General features: G+C 46.1%; 1 protein-coding gene across 3 annotated transcripts in view; it reads left to right on the plus strand.

Moving 5' to 3' along the window:
- Nucleotides 1-81: 81 nt before the first annotated feature.
- Nucleotides 82-21,551, plus strand: part of SPRING1 (SREBF pathway regulator in golgi 1) — a 98,345-nt gene continuing 76,875 nt past the window's right edge. Inside the window, exons 1-6 of one of the 3 annotated variants that reach the window (XR_014027909.1) lie at nucleotides 82-815; nucleotides 2,395-2,551; nucleotides 3,136-3,287; nucleotides 4,526-4,639; nucleotides 4,760-5,078; nucleotides 5,337-7,050. Coding sequence is in view for 1 of the 3 variants with exons in the window: in XM_081339087.1 (XP_081195213.1) it covers nucleotides 705-815; nucleotides 2,395-2,551; nucleotides 3,136-3,287; nucleotides 4,526-4,639; nucleotides 4,760-4,843 (618 nt within the window). In the remaining 2 variants the exon portion in view is untranslated. Of the gene's footprint in view, nucleotides 816-2,394; nucleotides 2,552-3,135; nucleotides 3,288-4,525; nucleotides 4,640-4,759; nucleotides 7,051-21,551 lie in introns of those variants that run through there. The other 2 variants (XR_014027908.1, XM_081339087.1) reach the window with 2 other exon arrangements.

Genomic DNA, 21,551 nt, shown 5'->3' on the forward strand with positions numbered 1-21,551 from the left:
GAGAGCCGGCCGGTCTGACCCTCCCCCAGCTTTTCCTTTCCCCTCCCCCCCCTCCTCCAGCCGACCATGTGACTTCCGACTCCGCCCCTCCCCGGGTCTTTGCTGCTCCGGTAGACCCGAAGCCACCCCCGGGTTTTCTCTGGCCTTGCGCGGGGGCGACCAGGAGGGAGGGGAACACCGCAGGATTGCTTCTCCCCCTCCTCTCTTTCTTTCTTTCTTTCTTTCTCTTTTCTCTCCTCCTTCCTTTCTCCTGCTTGCTTCGGATCGGCCTCTGGCACCCTCCTTAAACCGGATCAGTTTCTCTTCCTCTCTTCCCCTTTGAACCGGAGCGCTTCTTCCTTCTCTCCCGTTTCCACCGCCGCCGGCGCTCCTTGCTAGCCTCGACCCCTTTGCTAGGCGAGGGCTGGGGGCTTCGGGAAGAGCCGAAGGGGGGAGGCGGATTTCCGGAGCGGGGGGGGGGCTTCTTGCTTGCAACTGCCACCGCCCACCCTTTCTCCCTCCTCTTCTGGGGGGGTTGGTGGTCTCTCCAGCCAGGGGTGGAGTAGGTAGGTAGGTGGGGGTGGGGGTCTCCCAGGGGCTGACGGCCCTGGGAATGGGGCGGGGGGGTCCTTTCCTCCCTCCCAGCCCGGATTGTCAGCCGGGTTCGCGAGGCCAAGGAAGGGCCGGATCCTCCGCCCGCTGGCTGGCTCGGCGCCTCCCTCCCGATGGTGCAGCTGGTAGCGCTGCTGTGGCGAAGGCTGCTGCGCAAGCGATGGGTGCTGGGCCTGGTCTTCGGCCTCTCGCTCATCTACTTCCTCAACAGCACCTTCAAGCAGGTCAGTCGCGCTGGCTTGCCCGCCTGCCTCGCCCCCTCCCTTGCGACGCGCGCTCCTTTCTTCTTCCCAACACCCCTGCGAGGAAGGCCGGTGGCCAGGCTGGGAGAACGCAGGCGGACGGGCGGAGGGCTTTGGGAGGCTGAAAGGGGTCCCTGACAGATCCTGGGAACATTCTGTTGGATTCTCAAGAGTGAGTTTTTGGCCTAGTGGTTTCTAGCACCAGGCTAGAAACTGGGAGACTCTGAATTCCAGTTTGGCTTTAGCTGGGTGGCTTTCGTCCAATCACCAGGAGACGGTGAGTTCTAGTTCTGCTTTAGCTGTGCAAGCCGCCCGGGTGGCTTTCGTCCAATCAACAGGAGACGGTGAGTTCTAGTTCTGCTTTAGCCGTGCAAGCCGCCTGGGTGGCTTTCGTCCAATCATCAGGAGATGGTGAGTTCTAGTTCTGCTTTAGCCGTGCAAGCCGCCCCGGTGGCTTTAGTTCAATCACCAGGAGACGGTGAGTTCTAGTTCTGCTTTAGCCGTGCAAGCCGCCCGGGTGGCTTTCGTCCAATCATCAGGAGATGGTGAGTTCTAGTTCTACTTTAGCCGTGCAAGCCGCTCAGGTGGCTTTAGTTCAATCACCAGGAGATGGTGAGTTCTAGTTCTGCTTTAGCTGTGCAAGCTGCCTGGGTGGCTTTAGTTCAATCACCAGGAGACGGTGAGTTCTAGTTCTGCTTTAGCCCTGAAAGCCGTCTGGGTGGCTTTAGTCCAATCACCAGGAGACGGTGAGTTCTAGTTCTGCTTTAGCCGTGTAAACCACCTGGGTGGCTTTCGTCCAATCACCAGGAGACGGTGAGTTCTAGTTCTGCTTTAACCGTGCAAGCCACCTGGGTGGCTTTCGTCCAGTCACCAGGAGACAGTGAGTTCTAGTTCTGCTTTAGCCATGCAAGCTGCCTGGGTGGCTTTAGTCCATTCACCAGGAGACGGAGAGTTCTAGCTCTGCCTTAGGCGTGAAAGGGTGGCCTTAGGCCAGTCACCAAGAAGCTGTGAGTTCCAGTTCCACCTTAGTGATGAAAGACAGCTGGGTGAATCCTAAGGCTGGAAGGGACCTTGGAGGTCTTCTCTTCCAACCCCCTGCTCAAGCAGGAGGCCCGCGACCACTTCAAACTACCTTTCCTTGAAAATCTCCAGTGATGGAGCACCCACAACGCCCGGAGGCAAGCCATTCCATTGATTAATTGTTCTTAGTTCCAAGTTGGATCAGCTTCCACCCATTGCTTCTTGTCCTGCCCTCAGAAGCTTTGGAGGTAACTGGGCTGAAAGTTGCATTAGAAGCGGGGAAATATATATACCATTAACAAGGTCCTGGCCAATATCAACTTACCTTTTAACTAGGAGTAATCATTTGCCAACATTTCATCCAGGAACTAATAAGCTACTTAATGAATTTACTTCAAGTAGCCTTCAGAGGTGTCACTCAAAGAATCTGGCATTGGCAAGGGATTTTAAAACAATACACAAGACAATTGACTCTGATTCCACCCCACAACAAGATCAAACCTCTGCTTTCATGTTCCATGTGTCTCATATTTGCCTTTAGGAAGAAAGAGTCCTGCGGGATCGGAATTTCCCCCAAGATCAAGACGAAGGCCGCCCAATTGCCTGGAAAGTCCATTTTAGCTTGGGGAACAGCAGCCAGCCAAATAACCAATGTCGGAACTCTGTCCAAGGAAAATTGTTGATCACAGATGAGTTGGGTAAGGTTCTCACGAATGAAAGAGAATATACGTGTCCCGGGATAATCCAATCTGGGTCTGTCACTGGGACCAACGATTTTGTCTTCCAAACTTTTGGACTTGTGCTGTAGCCCATCTTTAGGGAACTTCTCTCTAGCAGAGTGTGTTTCTGCGTGTGGCATTTTAGTGCCTGTTGTATGTGGCTTTTTAGATGTTGATTGTGGTGTGTGGATGGCTGGCTATTAAGTTGTTTGCTTGTGCTGCCCAGCCCTCACTTCCTAAGTACTGGATAAGCTGGTGGTAAATTAGCACTCCTGTTGACTGACAAGGCACCTGTTTCCCAGGCTTCAGTCACTTCCCTGGCTGTTTTTGTGCCTGCTCGCCCAACAATCTTGGTAGCTACAAAACTGAATGTGTGTCCTTCAGAATAACCAAGCCTCTGAGCCTGTGGAAAAATTCAAATAACTGGCTTCTTTGGAATCTGTGAAAACTGCTTCGAGGGTAAATGGAATCAGTGTTCAGCCCAGCATTTCGGCTTTTGCGCTGTGGTGCAGAGCCTTCCGTTCTCCTCCTGCTCAGCATCATCTGGAGTTTTTCTGCGACAGGCTACATCTGCGAAAGGAAGGACCTGCTGGTGAACGGGTGTTGCAATGTGGAGGCGCCCGGTGTCAAGTTGTACAGCTGCGACAGCTGCCTGCCCAGTGGATGTTGCAGCGTCTACGAGGCCTGTGTGTCTTGCTGCTTACAGCCCAACAAGGTAAATGGTTGTAATGGCACGTGCAAATGACCTTGGGAGAGGGAGGAAAGAGTTGCAGTTGGCCAAAACATCACAAATTATGGTCATGGGACCTCAGGGCTCTATAAATGTGGCCCGGTTGTTGGGAGCCCAAAATTCAGTGGCATGACCATGGAGGAAGCCAGGACATCAGCACCTTGAAACCAGAATATAAATCCTTTTATATATAACCCATTGTTAATTGATTGCAGGAGGCACAATAACTATGACTACTAAAAACAGGTACCAAACAAATCATGCAACTTAACATCTGGCCCTTTGTTTGGCCAGAAAGGGTCACAAGTCATGAGGCAGTGAATACCTCGGTACTCGACTGCTTTAAAACCTGTTTAAAACCGCTTTATAAAAGCCTAGTGAGGCCACACCTGGAATACTGCAGCCAATTTTGGTCACCATATCACAAAAAAGACGTTGAGAGTTTGGAAAAAATTCAGAGAAGAGCAACGAAGATGATCCAAGGCCTGGAGACCAAAACATACGAAGAACAGCTGCGGGACTTGGGTTTGGCTAGTCTAAAGAAAAGAAGAAATAGGGGAGACCTGATAGCAGTGTTCCAGTATTTGAGGGGCTGCCACAAAGAAGAGGAGGGGGTCACATTATTCTCCAAAGCACTTAGAGGGAAGGAGAAGAAACAATGGTTGGAAACTGATCAAGGAGAGAAGCAACCTGGAATTAAGGAGAAACTTCCTGACAATAGCTTGCCACCAGAAATCGTGGGTGCTGCATTACTGGAGATTTTTAAGAAGAGACTGGACAGTCACTTGTCTGAGATGGTATAGGTTCTCCTGCTTGAGCGGGGGCTGGACTAGAAGACCTCCGAGGTCCCTTCCAGCTCTATTCTATTCTGTCGCATTTTGACATGAAAGTTTTGTCCCGGTACTCGTCATTTGTTTAGCACTCGACGCGCAAGCTAGAACTTGTCAGTGTCTGCTGCCTCCTGAGTCACAACCCTTTCTGGCCAAAAACAAAGAGTCAGCTGTTAAGTTACACCGTTGGTTTGGTACTTGTTGATTTTAGTAGTCGTCGTTGCGCCCAATTGACGAGTATCGAGGTACCACTGTGTTTCCTGGGAGATGGTTGGCTGAGTCATGTCGTAGGGAGAGGAGCTAAATGAAATCCTTCTCCATTGGGCGCTTCTGGTTTTTGTGAGCTTTCTGTTTGTTACTCCCACCCCCCCCTCTCTCCTTCTTGCTTTATAGCAACAGCTCCTTGAGCATTTTCTAAGCCGGGCGGCGGTGGCCTTCCGCAATCTCTTCATGGCTGTGGAAGATCATTTTGAGCTCTGCCTGGCCAAATGCAGGACCTCCTCACAGGTAAGGGAAGGGACATTGCATGGGTGCTCCATCACTGGAGGTTTCAAAGAAGAGATCGGACAGCCATTGGTCCGGAATGATGTTGGCGTAAACCTTTCTTCTCTTGTCTTCCCTCCCCAGAGCGTGCAGCATGAAAACACCTATCGCAACCCCATTGCAAAATACTGCTATGGCGAATTCCCCCCAGACCTTCTGTCGGTGTGATAGAAACTGACAAAGGACTTAAGATGAGACTTGCAGCGTGGCAGAGAGAGAGAGAGACACACACACACACACACACAACTTGGCAACCAACTGGTTGGGTTCCTTTGCTTAAGATTGATTTCCTTGCGGCAGCCAACTTCACCTTTTGGAAGAACGGAGTTAGCTTGTTGCCCAGTCCTTGCAGCTGCAAAGCGGAGCAAAATGGGTGGAAATCTACTAATAACCGGATTCAAAGGTTTGCCTCCAGGGCTGAGCTGAAATTTTGGACAGAGGCACTAAGTTCCTAATCAGTTTATCAGTCAGGTGGGACCGCTTGTAGATCGAGACAGCCAGCAGAATAGCCAAGACTGTAGACGGGCATCTGCATTAAAATACCCCAGGACACAGTTCTGAATTCATTAGAAAAAGAGAAGGGAGGCAAATTCTCCTCTTAAGTGGAAGTTTAACATTTGGGGTCAACGGATTGCCTTGATCTTTGACCTCCCTTTCCTAGGATTTGTCGTCAATTCCATGAAAGAAGAATCAATTTCAGCAACCGGGTGATGATCTGCACGTTTTCTACTGGGTGCTGATTTTCCCAAGTTGACGTCCCCTCTGTTGGGATACAGTTCTCGTCCCTTCTCAACAAGATATGGCTGTGAGGGCAGCTGGGTGACCACATAGGCTGCGGAAGGCAGATGGGACGAGATTGCGAGAATCCCAGACTTCTGAGAAACATCGAAACTTCATGTCCAGCCAGCAGGATTTCAGCCAGGAGATCTGCTTTTGTCTTCCTATTTTTTCCTGACTTTCGACATTGCTTGAATATCGGAGAAATCGAATGTCTAGTTATGGGCAATGGGTCTCTAGGGGAAAGAGCTTTTAAAAAGATTAGATAGATTTATGGAAAGAGAAGACTACTGCCGGTTATTAATCATCGGGGCATGTTACTCTGGAGTGGGAAGAGGGGTGTGAACCGTTTGCTTCGTGCTTCTCCGTCTGCTTGGTCTCTCTAAAAAAGAAGGCACGATATCGAACTCGATGGGCAGAAAAACACAATAGAAGGAATTGACTAGATCAAGGTTAGGTTAGATTAAGGCAAAGGTGGCTTCTATCACGTCTCCGGGTTGTAAATTGCAGTATGGATAGTCCTGGGCTTTATGATTGTAATTGAACCCAGAGTTATTATAGTAAGTAAGGGGTCTTCAAACATGGCCCTTTTATGACTGGGAGACTTCAACTCCCAGAATTCTGGGAGTTGAAGTCCCCCAGTCATAAAAGGGCCAAGTTTGAAGACCCCTGGAGTAGTCTTAACGAAGAGAAGGATTAGGGGTGACATGAGAGCATTACAACAACTTTGCAAGGTAGGATGCACTAGGAGAGTCACCCAGGGAATCCTCATAAGGATTCCTTATTCCTAGCGTGAGTCCTGCACCGGTTACACACCAGTGGCTGCCCCTGGCAAGTTTGAAGGCCCCTGTAGTAAGCCATGGCAATTTTTAGGCTTTTCACCATGTGACTGGTGACTGGTTTTATGACCGTTTTGCGGTGGTGGTTAAGCAGATCGATTTTATCCAATGGGTGTTTTTAGGAAACTAGAAAGTTAAATGCTGGCAAGACACAAAAAAAAACATGGAAAATTGGAGTCACAATGGGTTGTAAATATGAGCCAATTGCCAAGCACCCAAGATACGATCCCATGAATGCAACGGGTGAGGTGGGCATCCAGAACTTCAAAATTGGGTCCCAAGTACCTTTCAGAGGGTCTGCTGAAACTTGGAAGAGTTGCTAGGCAACCGGTTGTTAAGCGAGGAGCATAAAATTCAAAGGACTGCTGTGCAGGCTGAGCTGAACCTATCGTGGCATCTAGCATAATTTAGTTTGAATGTAACTCCTTTTCACGTATTTGGAAGTAAATGGACACTCCCAAGTCTCAAAGGGGCTTTTTTTTTCAGGAGGCAACTGGACTTTTCTTGTTTTTCCTTGAAGACATTTTCGCTTCTCACCCCAGAAGCTTCTTCAGCTCTGACTGAAGCTTCTGGGGTGAGAAGCGAAACGTCTTCAAAGAAAAACAAAGTCCAGTTGCCTCTTGAAAAAGCCCCTTTGAAGACTGAGCATCTCCAGAGACATTCGGACACTCCTTTTGCTGTGCTTTTCCTGCCCTTGTTAACCGTTTTGAACATTATTTTGTGACCTTTTGCGCTGGCCTAATAAAGGTATGGCTCTGACAGGTGTACATTTAATTTTCCCAACAATTTCCCCCAAAAGCTAGCTCCTTCTGTCCTTTTCTGACGAATTTGAATGTTTCCTGACTTTCTGCTGCCCCCTGGTGGAGATACAAGGGACGCGGTGGCTCAGTGGGTTAGGACGCTGAGCTTGTCGATCAGAAGGTCGGCAGTTTGGCGGGTCGAATCCCGAGTGCCGCGTAACAGAGTGAGCGCCTGTTACTTGTCCCAGCTTCTGCCAACCTAGCAGTTCGAAAGCACGTACAAATGCAAGTAGAAAAATAGGGACCACTACGGTGGGAAGGTAACAGCGTTCCGTGCGCCTTTGGCGTCTAGTCAATGCCAGCCACAGGACCACGGAGACGTCCTCGGACAAGCGCTGGCTCTTCGGCTTTGAAATGGAGATGAGCACCGGCCCCTAGAGTCGGAAACGACTAGCACGCATGTGCGGGGGAACCTTTACCTTAGTGGAGATACATGATCACAACTGGATGCTGCTGTAGCATGTCCCAGGATAGCCGATTGGAAAAAATTAAAAAGTTTTTTTTTTCCTGTACAGGAGCATTCAACATTTAAGTTGTCTAGCTTATTGAGAAGTGTTCTATCTTTTCTTCCTTAAAAAAAAAAAGAGAACCAAACGTTAAATAGACTTCATCCAAAAATAGGCCTGCCTTTCAGAAGTATTGTTTCTAATCATATGTAAATGTATGCAAATTTGCCAGCACCTTACGTGCATGTGATTAATTAAGAGGTCTAAGGTTTATTTAATCAGATGACAGCTCTTCTTGCGTGGAAAAACACTGGCTCTCCTTTCTCCTTGTAAGCGAAATCGTGCGTAATCTTTTTAAATTTACCAGGAGCCAAATTCAGAAGGTTTGATTTGAAGCTTGCCCTGAGCAAGCAAATAACGTTGAAAATTAAAATAAAATCTTTGCCGCCACTGTTCATTTCTACATACAAAGACAAGCATGCTGGCCACGCTCTGAAAGGAGGTGTGTTTTAACACAGACTAATAGGATTGAAAGTGAACTTGGAGGTCATCTAGTCCAACCCCCTGCTCAAGCAGGAGATGAGACCCTATACCATTTTGGACAAATGGCTGTCCAGTCTCTTCTTGAAAACCTCCAGTGATGGAGCACAATATAACCGGCGTATCAAATACCCCCTCGCCATTAATATATATATTAAAAAAGAATCCTGCAGGATTGGCTAGGCGAACATCAAAAGGGACCAGTGTTTTCAACGGAGATTAAATATACATATCCAAGAGTAGACACTCCGCTGTTGTTTTCCTGTGCTTCATTTCCTGGCCCTTTGACCCACCCAGGGGAAAAGTAGCTTGGCAGGCACTTAATCAAATGGAGATGTAGATTTTTCTCTGTCAGCCCGGCTTGAAGACGTCTCTCTGGCTGACAAATTGTCTTCAAGAATCCCTTGGGTTGCCTTCTCCCACCCCGCTTCACAGATCAGCGGGATCTGCTCCAGGAAGGAGATAAAATTAGGGATGTATTTCATAACATAACGGACGGATGCCAAGTAATCTGTCTTGGCCTTCCTCGGTGCAATGTCCTTCAGAGGCTTTGGGTGACGTGTAAGTTATGGAACGTGTCATCTCACATTTATGGAAGGCAACGTGTCGAGATGACAGTGGGGTCTTACTATATTGAGCATTATTATTTTTTAAAAAAAAATTCTGGGGAGAGAGAGCCAAAGCATGCAACCTCCTCATTTTTTATCGTTTGAGATCGGTTCTAGGACTTTGCTGATGGGCTGTGTATGTTTTTGAGAAAAGAGTGACTTCCTCTTCCTCCGCTCTGCAAACCTCGCTGCCTTTTAGCACTGGTGATGTTACTTAGTTTGGTAATGAAACGTCTGCAAGAAAATCGCCAAGCTCAGAGACAGCAAGGTGCCCCCCCAAAAAATGGAATGCCTTATCCCTTTCATTTTTTTGATGCAAGGTTTTCTATGTCTCTGAGGCATTGCAAGTTTCCCAAACATTACACTCTGTTATTGTTCTTTCTTGGAGAAGAGGCAATTATCAACCATGCAAGTGCCCCCCCCCCCAGTCCTCCTCCTCCTTTCTGCAAAGCCCACTCCCTTCTAGCACTGATGATGTTACCTATTTGGGTAATGAAACGTCTGCAAGAGAACCACCAAGCTCAGAGAGCACCAAGGACCCCACAGTCCTCCCCCTCCTCCTCCCCTTCCTCCTCCTTCACTCCACAAACCCCTCTCCCTTCTAGCACTGATGATGTTACCTATTTGGGTAATGAAACGTCTGCAAGAGAACCACCAAGCTCAGAGAGCACCAAGGACCCCACAGTCCTCCCCCTCCTCCTCCCCTTCCTCCTCCTTCACTCCACAAACCCCTCTCCCTTCTAGCACTGATGATGTTACCTATTTGGGTAATGAAACGTCTGCAAGAGAACCACCAAGCTCAGAGAGCACCAAGGACCCCACAGACCTCTTCCTTTTCGTCCTCCTGGAGTTAATTCTCAAGGTCCAGTTTGCTATGACAGCCAAATGAGAGGAGCACTGGTGGGATTCAGCCAGTTTGCACCAGTTCGGCCAAACTGGTAGGTAATTTTTTGTTGCCCAGGCCCAGAACGGACTTCCGGAAGCGGCGTCCAAGAGAGAGAACCGTTTGTTCCCGTATTTGAATCCCACCACTGGAGAGGACCCTTTTGTCGAAAGAGCCGCTTAGATCGGGGCTTCCTAACCTCAGCAGCTTTAAGAGGAGTGGACTTCAACTCCCAGAATTCCCAAGCCAGCACGAGGAATTCTGGGAGTCCACTGCTCTTAAAGTTGCTGAGGTTGTATTGGACAGTGAAAAGATTTCCAAGCTTTGGCCAGCAGAGGGCGCCCTTTCCCTTTGAATCTGTCACCCCGCCCTCCCTTCTCTTCCCATTCTTCCTGCTTGCTTGTAGGGGGGAAAAAATTGACTAGAGAGACTGATGTTTTTCTTAACCGTCACTTGCTAAACTGCCAATCTGGGCTTGGAACGCTGTTTCCTTTCTGCTTTGCATGGACTGCAAACTTTGGCCAGAACTACAGGTTGGATGTACAAGTAGTCCTCAACTTAAAACCACTCGTTTACTGGCTGAAGTTACAACCGCACTGAAAAAAGTAATTCATGCAGGTTGTTGACTGCAACATCATCATCTGAAACATCGACTCTGCTGCGTACTGAGCAATAAATATATTTATGACCACACACACACACACACACACACACCATTGTTCTTGTTCCTGATTTTGATGGGGTGACTCTGTCTGCGACTGGGGAAGAGGGGGTAAAAATACTCCTGGTTTTCCTGAGATGGTGAGTTCTAGTCCCACCTTAGGCATGAAAGCCGACTGGGTGACTTTGGGCCAATCACCAGGCGCCGGTGAGTTCTAGTCCCACCTTAGGCATGAAAGCCGACTGGGTGACTTTGAGCCAATCACCAGGCGCCGGTGAGTTCTAGTCCCACCTTAGGCATGAAAGCCGACTGGGTGACTTTGGGCCAATCACCAGGCGCCGGTGAGTTCTAGTCCCACCTTAGGCATGAAAGCCGACTGGGTGACTTTGGGCCACTCTCTCTTTCTCAGCCCAACCAACCTCTATTATTGTTGTTGTTGTTGTTGTTGTTGTTATTGTTATTATTTAATTAATTATCAACGAATGAAGGGTGGACTGTTTACAGGACTTCCCTTCAAAAAAGACACATGTTTGCACACATTTAAGCATGTTACATATGAAGTTGGGGGTGCTCCACCCCTGGAGGTTTTCAAGGAGAACAGACGGGGGGGGGCATTTGTCCAGAATGCTGTAGCATCCACAACATCCAGAGTGGGTGGGCCGTTCTTGGAAACCTTAAGGCCGGACACGATGGACATTGCTCTGATGCAGCATAGCAATGTTGTCCTTTTTTCCCCTGCGTAGCAACCTGGTGTGTGTGTGTGTGTGTGTGTTTTATTTTTGTCGTCGTCTGGCTCTAACTGAATCCCCCAGGGAGCCGGTGGTTTCATTTAAGGGAAGCTGTTGATAATCAGCTGAATTGGGTTTTAATGGGGTTCGTGCCGTTAGGAGAGAAATCAAATCAGTGCCTAATTGTTATGCAGGAGAGGCCGCCGAGGCAAGGAATTTGGAAATGGTGGGGGGAGAGAGGAAGTCGTGGTGATACACAAAGGCATGAGCATGCTGCCTGGTCAAAACAGCAACCTGTCGACCTGTAATGCAGGAGCTAAAGGGACAAATCCAGCCAACTGCCCTTCAAACACAGCGGTCCAGCTGCTTTGCTAGGACCAATTCTGTACATTACACTGAGTTACTGGTAGCTCAAAATGACGGATTCTCCATGCTCGGCTGGGAAAGGAACCCACTTTTCCTGCTGTTATATTCAGCTCCTTTTGAGCTACTTCAAAGCCTCTTGAGCTGCAGGGAAACAGAGGCAGAAAAACTCTCCTCACTGGCTTACCTGTTAACCTGAAACCTCTGCAGGAAAGCAAGGCACTTGCACATCCCCAATCCGAAGCTGTACAGACAAGTCCTCGACTTACGACGGTTCACTTAGTGACGGTTTGAAATAACAACGGCACTGGGGAAAAACGGCACTTATGGCTGTTTTTCACATGACCGTTGCGGCATCCCCAGGGTCACGTGAATTATTCGGTTGCTTGGCAACTGACTCACATTTATGACGGCTGCAGCGTCGTGGGGGGGTGTCACGTGACTTTCCCCCCCCACACACACACACCCCTTTGAGACCTTCTGGAAAAGCAAAAGGTCAATGGGGAAGCCAGACTCGCTTAACGGCCGTATTATTAACACAACAACTGCAGTGATTCACTTAAGAACTGGGGAGACAAAGGTCGTAAAATGGAGCAAAACTCACTTTAAAAAATGTCTCGCTTAGCAGCAGAAACACTGGGCTCGATTTTGGTCGTAAGCCGAGGACTGCCTGTATTTAGAAGCGAATTAAAAACCAGATCCTGTTGATTTGAAACAATTATCATTCAAACATTTGGTGGAGTTTGGAACCTTTCTTTTTAAATAACCCCATTTGAGAGACACCCCCCCACCCCCGAGGAAACAATAACTCTTGCTGAGGATTTTTTTTTTTAAAAAAATGGGATAAATGCAGAGAGGATCTGCGTTGTTTTTTTTAACCAAACCAGATCACTTAGACAGCCACTTGTCTGAAATGGCATAGGGTCTCCCGCTTGAGCAGGGGGTTGGACTAGATGACCTCCGAGGTCCCTTTCTACTCTGATGATGTTCTATATGACCTCGGTTCATCTGTACTTTTCAGGCTAGACGACTGGAATGCGAGCTCCTCTCGGTTGCTCCCTTTTCTGAAATCTGCAGCCAAAAAGGGGAACAAGACTGTACAGAGAAAATTACATATATAACTGAGTAACAGAAGTTGGAAGGGACCTTGGAGGTCTTCTAGTCCAACCCCCTTCACAGGCAGGAAACCCTGTACCATTTCAGGCAAATGGCTGTCCAGTCTCTTCTTAAAATCTTCCAGTGTTGGAGCATTCACCGCTTCTGGAGGCAGGTTGTTCCACTGGTTAATTGTTCTGACTGTCAGGAAGTTTCTCCTTAGTTCTAGGTTGCTTCTCTCCTTAATGAGTTTCCATCCGTTGCTTCTCATCCTGCCTTCAGGCGCTTTGGAGAATAGCTTGACTCCCTCTTCTTTGGGGCAGCCCCTGAGATATTGGAAGGCTGCTATCATGTCCCCCCTTGTCCTTCTTGTCAATAGAAATAAGAATAGAATAGAATAGAATAGAATAGAATAGAATAGAATAGAATAGAATAGAATAGAATAGAATAGAATAGAATAGAATAGAATAGAATAGAATAGAATAGAATAGAATAGAATAACAGAGGTGGAAGGGACTTTGGAGATCTTCTAGTCCAACCCCCTTGCTCAGGCAGCTTGACTCCCTCTTCTTTGGGGCAGCCCCTGAGAGACTGGAAGACTGCTATCATGTCCCCCCTCGTCCTTCTCTTCATTAACCTAGACATACCCAATTCCAGCAACCGTTCCTTATATGTTTTAACCTCCAGTCGCCTGATCATCTTTGTTGCTCTTCTCCGCACATCTCTGCATAGAAAGACTTGCCCAGATTTTTTTTTCTTTCCTCCCTAGGTTTGTTTGCTTATTTTAAAACTGAAGGCTGTAGAAATTTGGATGAGCCAGACTAGTGAAACTGCCCAGGAAACTGAGACAGACTAAATTGACGTGATTCATTCACCCTCCTCCGTGGCTGGTGTGTGTGCATTTTTTGTCTCAAAATGTTTGGCTGCAGCTCCAGCAGGCGACTTGTTCAAAGAGGTACGAACGACAAGAGGATTTAAAAAGAAGGGGGGGGGGGTAGAAAAGAAAAAAAAAGAAAAACAAGATGCAATTTTATGCAGACGCAGACGGGGAATAATCCTCTCTCTCCACCACCACCCCCTTTCGCATTGGAATGGAAGAATTTCTGAATAAACACTAATAAACTTGAATTCAGAGTCAACTGATACAGCAATTTCTCCACACACACACACCAAAAAACCCCTGCATTTTGTTCCAGATAAAAAAAGGATTTTGATTTGAGCGTTGTAAAGGGATGGCATTGTTAGAGGGAGCTGTAGATTTTGCAGCTGGAGTGCCCCCCGCGGTGATTATCTTCTCCCTAAGCTGCTTTTTACTCTGTTTACATGATGAGTTGGAGGATTAAATTGCGGTGAGACCGGGAACTATCTGGTTCTGTTGCTCAGGCGTAGGAACCTTTTGAAGAGGGCGAATACAAAGGTGTGATTTTAACGGAGGAATGCCTTTTTTGAAATGGGTGCAAACACGGAACTCTTACAAGAGACTTTGCAAATGAATCGAATGCTGATTCTTGTATATCACATTTGTACAGCTGCCCATCTCCGGAGGAAGTGACTCTGGGCGGTGTGCGATGCTTAAACTTGGAACTTACGTAATGCAAGTGATGGCTTTGACATATCTGTGAGAAAGCACTGGAACAGTCCCATTTTACAGATGGAAAAACTGACACGAAATAGTTGCTGTGCAATCAGGTGGGATCAACAGAATCAGAGTCCATGGGAGCTGGGGTGGCTAATAAATTCAAATAAATAACTTAAGAATATCAAGTCTCATTTTTTCTGACCAGGTTAGGCCAGGATGCCAGTACAAAATAGTACTTGCATTAAGCTATCATTCTAGGCTGGCATAACCTCTTTAATCAGTATCAAATACATTTGCAAAGTTTCTTTAAGAGCTCCGTGTTCAGACACGTTTCCAAATAAAAAAGGAACAAGGATTCTTTGCAACTTTACCCCTGGCATCTTAATGGAGAGGTATCAAGCATTACAGAGCTAAAATTAATCCTCAGAAAAGCCACAGGGTCAACATTAATCAATGAAAATTTTGCAGCCCCTCTTGAAAATAATGGGGAGGGGGGGGAGAGAAATAGCATCGGTTGTCAATTGTTTTATTGTGGGTCAACCAGCAGAGGGCGCACCTCTAATAAATATCTTGCTGCCAGCATTCCTCTAAGTGAGAGTCCCAAGTTAAAAAAATAAGTGTGACTTTTATTTCTTCACATTTATTTTATTTATCTGCACGTTGCAGCATCAGATAAACTAGAGCAAACCCACAAAGATCAAAAGAAGTTATATGCAAGTGTAACTGATGCTGTTAATACGTCTTTCTGTTAAGCCAGCATATTCTTCGCCCTGGGTTAGAGGAACGATGATGGCTTAAACGGGTCACTCTTCCCATTTCAAATCATGGGCTGCTTGGCTGAGCTGCCACATTGCCCTTCTCTGGTTTGCTTTATTTTTGGTTTATGCAACCTGTCGATTGGGTTGACAAACCATTCTGGACAAATGGCTGTCCAATCTCTTCTTGGAAACCTCCAGTGTTGGAGCATTCACCGCTTCTGGAGGCAGTTTGTTCCACTGGTTAATTGTTTTCACTGTCAGGAAATTTCTCCTTAGTTCCAGGTTGCTTCTCTCCTTGCTTAGTTTCCACCCGTTGCTTCTTGTCCTGCCTTCGGGCGCTTTGGAGAATAGCTTGACTCCCTCTTCTTTGGGGCAGCCCCTGAGATACTGGAAGACTGCTACTTCTCTTCATTAAACTAGACATACCCAATTCCTGCAACCCTTCTTCATATGTTTTAGCCTCCAGTATCCTCATCAACTTCGTTGCTCTTGTCTGTATTCTTTCTAGAGTCTCAACTTCTTTTTTATATCGTGGCGACCAAAAGTGGATGCAGTACAGTATCCCAGTTTTAGAATTCCAAGAGAATTGTGAAGGTGGACATCGGCCCCTTTTACAGAATTGGGGAAGGCTATTTTCCACGATGCGTTGCGATCTCACTCTGCGTTCAGATCTGCGCACTGGAGTATCCCTGAAAAGCAGAGCATCCGAAGCGTCTTCCCGTCTTTTATTTCTCCCCAAGTCTCTTATTTGCCTTTAAAAGCTTCCGTCTCTTCCCATTTGCAAATGCATCGGTTACTATAGAAACATCTTGCAACTGGTGTGGAACAAAATCTTCACGAACCTGGACTGTGTTGTCAAACGTCCTGTTATATAATGGCTGGAAATTTATACCCCAGCCTGGTAAACAGTGGGTTTTTTTCAGGGTGTATTTATAGTGGCCTGGTAATTATCTCTTAAACATGGGGGTAACACCCTGGGTGTCATTCTAATCTCTCAAAAGCACCATTCAGTTTCAAAAAGTCATCCGTGTCACGGCTGGACTGACAATCTGCGGGGCCTCCCTGTCTGAGCACCGTTTCCTCCAACTGTTTATCCTCAGCAAGAAAGCAAGGAAAGGATGTTGATTTAGCAAACCAATGATGATCAGAATGATGGTCACCAATAGGGATCAGATAGAAGATAGAATAATAATAATAGCAATACCGCTTAGTCTTATATACCGCTTCATAGTGCCTTAGGCACTTTCTGGGCAATTTACTGAGTCAGCATATCTGGTCCTCGTTTTACCGACCTCGGAAAGATGGAAGGATGGAAGGCTGAGTCAAGAAGATAGAATCCTTGGCTTGAAAGGGACTTTGAAGGTCTTCTAGTCTAGCTAGAACACAGAACATAGAATCAGAGGACTGAAAGGGACCTTGGAGGTCACCTAGTCCAACCGCCTGCTCAAGAAGGAAATCCTGTACCATTCCAGATATATGGATGTTCAGTCTCTCCTCTTCCAATATTTGAGGGGCTCCTGCAAAGATCAGGGGTTCAAACTATTTTCCAAAGCACCAAAAGGCAAGACAAGAATGGTTGGAAACTAACCAAGGAGAGAAGCAACCTAGAACTAAGGAGAAACTTCCCGACAGTGAGAACAATTAACCAGTGGAACAGCTTGCCTCCAGAAGTTGTGGGTAAATTCATCACTGGAGGCTTTTAAAAAGATACTGGACAGCCATTTGTCCAGAATGGAATAGGATAGTTCAGGGGCCTGAACTAGAAGACCTTCCAAATCTATGATTCTATGGTGGAATTGACAGGTTCTTTTCATTCCCAACCTCACCAAACCTTTCTCTTCTGCTCCTACCTCTTTCCTGTTTGCGCGTTGCAAATCTCTGGCAAAAACAGCAGCCAAATTTCAGGAAGGATGCCCGTTCCAGCAACATGAATGTTTGAGACTTGGCTGCCTTTAACCGCAGATGTCACAGCAACCCCAAAGCTGAATCTGCCACAAAAGATGGCGGTGGGGTTCAACGCTTCTTTCCAGGGTTCTAACCTGATGGATATCAAGAGAGAAGGATGGAAAAAAGAGAAGGGAGAAGTAAAATACAACATCCAATTTTGGCCACCACAATACAAATAAACAGGTTGAGACTCTAGAACCGGGGTGGCGAACCTATGTCACGTGTGCCACGGGTGACACGCAGAGCCCTCTCTGTTGGCACGAGCACCGTCGCCGCAGTCCTAGACGTTCAGCTGGATTTTATAAAACCTTTTCGCTTTAGGCCTCCGCCACTGTGTGCAAAAAATATAAATGGTGATGTCCATTTTGCTGTATGAATTCATGGGGACCTAACCCTAACCTTAAGTGGAATTTTCCTCCAATCGGATTTTCCCATGTATTTTACCAGGAAACATAGATAGGGCAGCCTAGAAAAGTAAGTGCCCTCCTAACCATACCCAAGCACTCCGAGTTTGTTGGCGATGTCCATTTTCCTGTATGAGTTCATGGTGACCTAACCCTAACCCTAGGTGGAAATCTCCTCCAATGGGATTTTCCCATGTATTTTTACAAGGAAATATAGATAGGGCAGCCTAGAAAAGTAAGCGCCCTCCTAACCATACCCAAGCCCTCCGAGTTTGTTGGCGATGTCCATTTTCCTGTATGAGTTCATGGTGACCTAACCCTAACCCTAAGTGGAATTTTCCTCAGCCACTGGCTGAGGAATTCTGGGAGTTGATGTCCACAAGTCATAAAAGGGCCAAGTTTGAAGACGCCTGGTCTATTCTAACGAAGAGAAGGATTAGGGGTGACATGAGAGCATCACAACGGCTTTGCAAGGTAGGATGCACTAGGAGAGTCACCTAAGTGGAATATTCCTCAGCCACTCTGGGAGTTGATGTCCACAAGTCATAAAAGGGCCAGGTTTGAAGACGCCTGGTCTATTCTAACGAAGAGAAGGATTAGGGGTGACATGAGAGCATCACAATGGCTTTGCAAGGTAGGATGCACTAGGAGAGTCACCCAGGGAACATCCATAGTTGAGGAAGCTGTATTTCTTACTCCTAGTGTGAGTCCTTCACCACCTACACAACAGTGGCTGCCCCTGGCTGACCTTGTGTATTTTCTGATGCTATGTGGGGTCAAACATGAATGAGAGAACACAATGAAATCCCAGGTTTCTAGTCTAGACTGGGAAGCATCTGGGTGTGTCTCCCCACTGATACACACTCCCACGAGGCAGAATTGCCTTAACCTTGTCCCAATGCTCAAACGGTAAGACTTAAATGACATTAAAAGGTTAACTTAATCAGGACACCGTCGTGAAAACAGCGCCTAATCATGAACATCGCTAATCTTCCTTTTCATTGCCCATCTCTCTCTCTCCCTCTCCCCCTCCCCCTCCCCCTCCCTCTCTCTCTGCAGGTCTTTTAACTTTCCTGGCTTCAAGGATTTCAGATCTATTTGTTAATCATTTTATAAGTGCCCTAAATTGGTATTAGGTAGCTGCTGGTAATGGAATATCAGACAAAGAAGGAGTCTGGCAAATTTCCACGGAGAGGACATTTCGTGTCAATGACCCTTTCCAGCCGCTAACAAGACCAGAATGTAAACTAAGGAAATATCTGCACGTTTCCTCCTTTCTATAATTTCCCTGGGCTGCGGATGCGATTTCTTTCGACACAGGATCAGAAGAGTGATGGACGTGTGAGCAGATAGCAAAAAGATCTTCCCAGCCCCTGCCATTCACTCCTGCTGCATTTTACAAACCAAGATATTTGTAAGCTGCCCAGGGGCGCCTCCAGAGGAGACGGGCAGCACGCAAATTCAATCAATCAGTCAATCAATTAGATGAAAAAGAATATGGCAGACTATGGGGATCTTTCCTACTGCACAAGGCTGCTCCTTCCTTCCTTCCTTCCTTCCTTCCTTCCTTCCTTCCTTCCTTCCTTCCTTCCTTCTTCCCTTCCCTTCCCTTCCCTTCCTTTTTTTCTTGCTTTCTCTCTTCCTTCTTTCTCTTTTTTCTTTCTGCCTTCTTTTCTTGCTTTCTTTTTCTTTATCATCTACCTACCAATCTCTCCTATCTATCTATCTATCTATCTATCTATCTATCTATCTATCTATCTATCTATCTATCTATCTATCTATCTATTTCTCTCCCTATCATCTATCATCTACCTATACATCTCTTTATCTATGTATCTCTCCCTCTGATCTCTCTCTCTCTCATCTATCTATCTATCTATCTATCTATCATCTATCTATCTATCTATCTATCTATCTATCTATTTCTCTCTCTATCATCTATCATCTACCTATACATCTCTTTATTTATGTATCTCTCCCTCTGATCTCTCTCTCTCTCCTATCTATCTATCTATCTATCTATCTATCTATCTATCTATCTATCTATCTATCTATCTATCTATCTATCTATCTATCCATCCATCCATCCATCCATCCATCTATCTATCTATCTATCTATCTATCTATCTATCTATCTATCTATCTATCTATCTATCTACCACTTATCTATATCAAAATTGTATGCTTCCCATCTTCTCAAAGGCAACTGTAGGTGGCTTACAGAAACTGGATAAAAGGCAAATGAATGAAACATTAAAACAATAAATAAAGATCTTAAATTAAAAAAATTCCCTTGAAACAAAACTAAGCAGGATGGAGGTAGACCTTGACTTACAACACTTATATTTAGTAAATTACAGTGGCACTGAAAGAGGTGACTTATGACTGTTACAGCATCCCCATGGTCACATGATCAACATTCACACGCTGTTGGGGATGCTGCAACAGTCGCAAATGTGAAAAACGGTCATAACTCAATTTTTTTTTTAGTGCCCTTCTAATTTCAAATGCTTGTAAGTCAAGGACGACCTGTACACACCTGTCACTTCTTGGGCACCTGCTGCTCAACGTTACCAACAAACGTCACTTCTTGAACTCAACAGGATGAAAGTTCCCCCTCAACGTTTATAGAATCAGATGCGCGCGTAGATGCCTCCGGTTTGTACTCCCAAACCAATCTGAAGGCTAGCAGGAGAAAATTGTGCAATCTTCCAGCACAACCAAAACAGTGTTTGCTGCAATCAAACTGTTCCTGCCTGTGAATGGAGGGGAATATCTCTGCTTTCTCCATTCAAGTTGGGATAGCAAAGCTGCTTTGGTAACTCCAGGCAGCGTGCTGAGTGCCAAGGTAAATAATGGAAAAGAAAAAAAACAACACTCTGCTTGCATGATTATTCTCATAATTTCCGGCTGCCCCAAGGCTGTAATAACTTACACACCCTATTTCCCAAATGTTTCTAATTTATTTTTCAGGAATCAAATGATCTTGTAAATTCCCCTTGTGCTGTGCTTTTTTAAAAAAATAAAATAAAATAAAAAATAAAAAATCCCTCAGATCAGGGATCTGACTGGCACACTGCAGGAGAGAAAGAGTTGCTTTATTTTGTGCAGCCCTAGTACTTTACGCTGCGATAAATCGTCTTCCCTAAATTTACAGGCGCTTCAGGCAAACAGACCTGTAGCCAGAAACAGGCAGAATTTGCATGGCCTGTAAGATCCTAAAGTTTGCAAAGAAATGTCCTTTCCAAGCTTTTTAAGGGAGAAAGGACCGTCTTAAACTTTTACGATAGAAACTTGTTCTGGAATAGCGTTTCTCAGTCTTGGCAACTTTAAGACATGTGGCTGCCATCTCCCAGAATTCCCCAGTCAGCATGGTTTAGGACGAGTGGACTTCAACTCCCAGAATTCCCTAGCCAGCATGCTTTAGGACGAGTGAACTTCAACTCCCAGAATTCCCCAGCCAGCATGCTTTAACCTGTGTCGATTGTTAAGCGGGTCACCCTGTGACTGTGACTGATTTTATAACTTTTTCTGGGGGTGGTTAAGCAATTCCATTGTCTGCAATGAACATTTGTTGCTAGAAACCAGACGTAAATTTATTTATTTATTTATTTTATTGGATTTGTATACCGCCCTATTCCCATAGGACTCAGGGCAATTTACAGGGTAGTTAAAACCATGAATACAAAAAATTAAAAACAATTAAAACAAATTAAATTCAAGCCCCAAGAGTAAATCTAAAACCCAGTTAAATTAACAACCCCACAGTCTGGACCAAACAGATCAAAGAGCCAAGTTTTCAGGTCCCGGCGAAATGAGCGAAGGTCGGGGGCAGTCCTAAGTTCTGTGGGTAGTTGGTTCCATAGGGCAGGCGCACCCACAGAGAACGCCCTAGTAAATGCTGGCTTCCATCAAATAAGCCGTCATAAATTGCATACATGTGACTGTGTGATGCTACAAACGTGAGCCAGTTGCCAAATGCCCAAAATGTGATTGCACAATGGGACTGTTGGAATTATGCAGCTGTTGGAATTACAAATTCAGGTCATACGTCATCTTGGATGAGTCCATCGTAACTTTAAGCAGTCACTAAGTGACCGGTCGTAAGTTGACGACGTAAGTTGCAAGTGACCCAAAAGTTACTAGGAAAAAAAAAAAAGACTCATGCGGTTGAAGTCCACTCTCTGCAATTCCATGAAAATCCTCTTGGATGCTCTTTTGTAGATCATCTTCTCTCTCACCCCTTCCAGGGGAAAAAAAAATAAAATCCCCACTGTATGTATCAGAGTTTAATTTAGATTTTAGGGCCCCATCCTTTCCTCTAAATATAGCGGCGCTTAATTATTTAGAGGCTACCTTTTGCGGCTGAACGGCCTCTCTTATTGCGGCTGAGCTCTGAGACGTGTTGGGCTTTTTAATAATTAATTTTTGTTTCGCAAGCAGGGAGA

This window comes from Vipera berus, assembly GCF_964194415.1.
Source record: "Vipera berus genome assembly, chromosome: 14".
NCBI classification, from domain to species: domain Eukaryota; kingdom Metazoa; phylum Chordata; class Lepidosauria; order Squamata; family Viperidae; genus Vipera; species Vipera berus.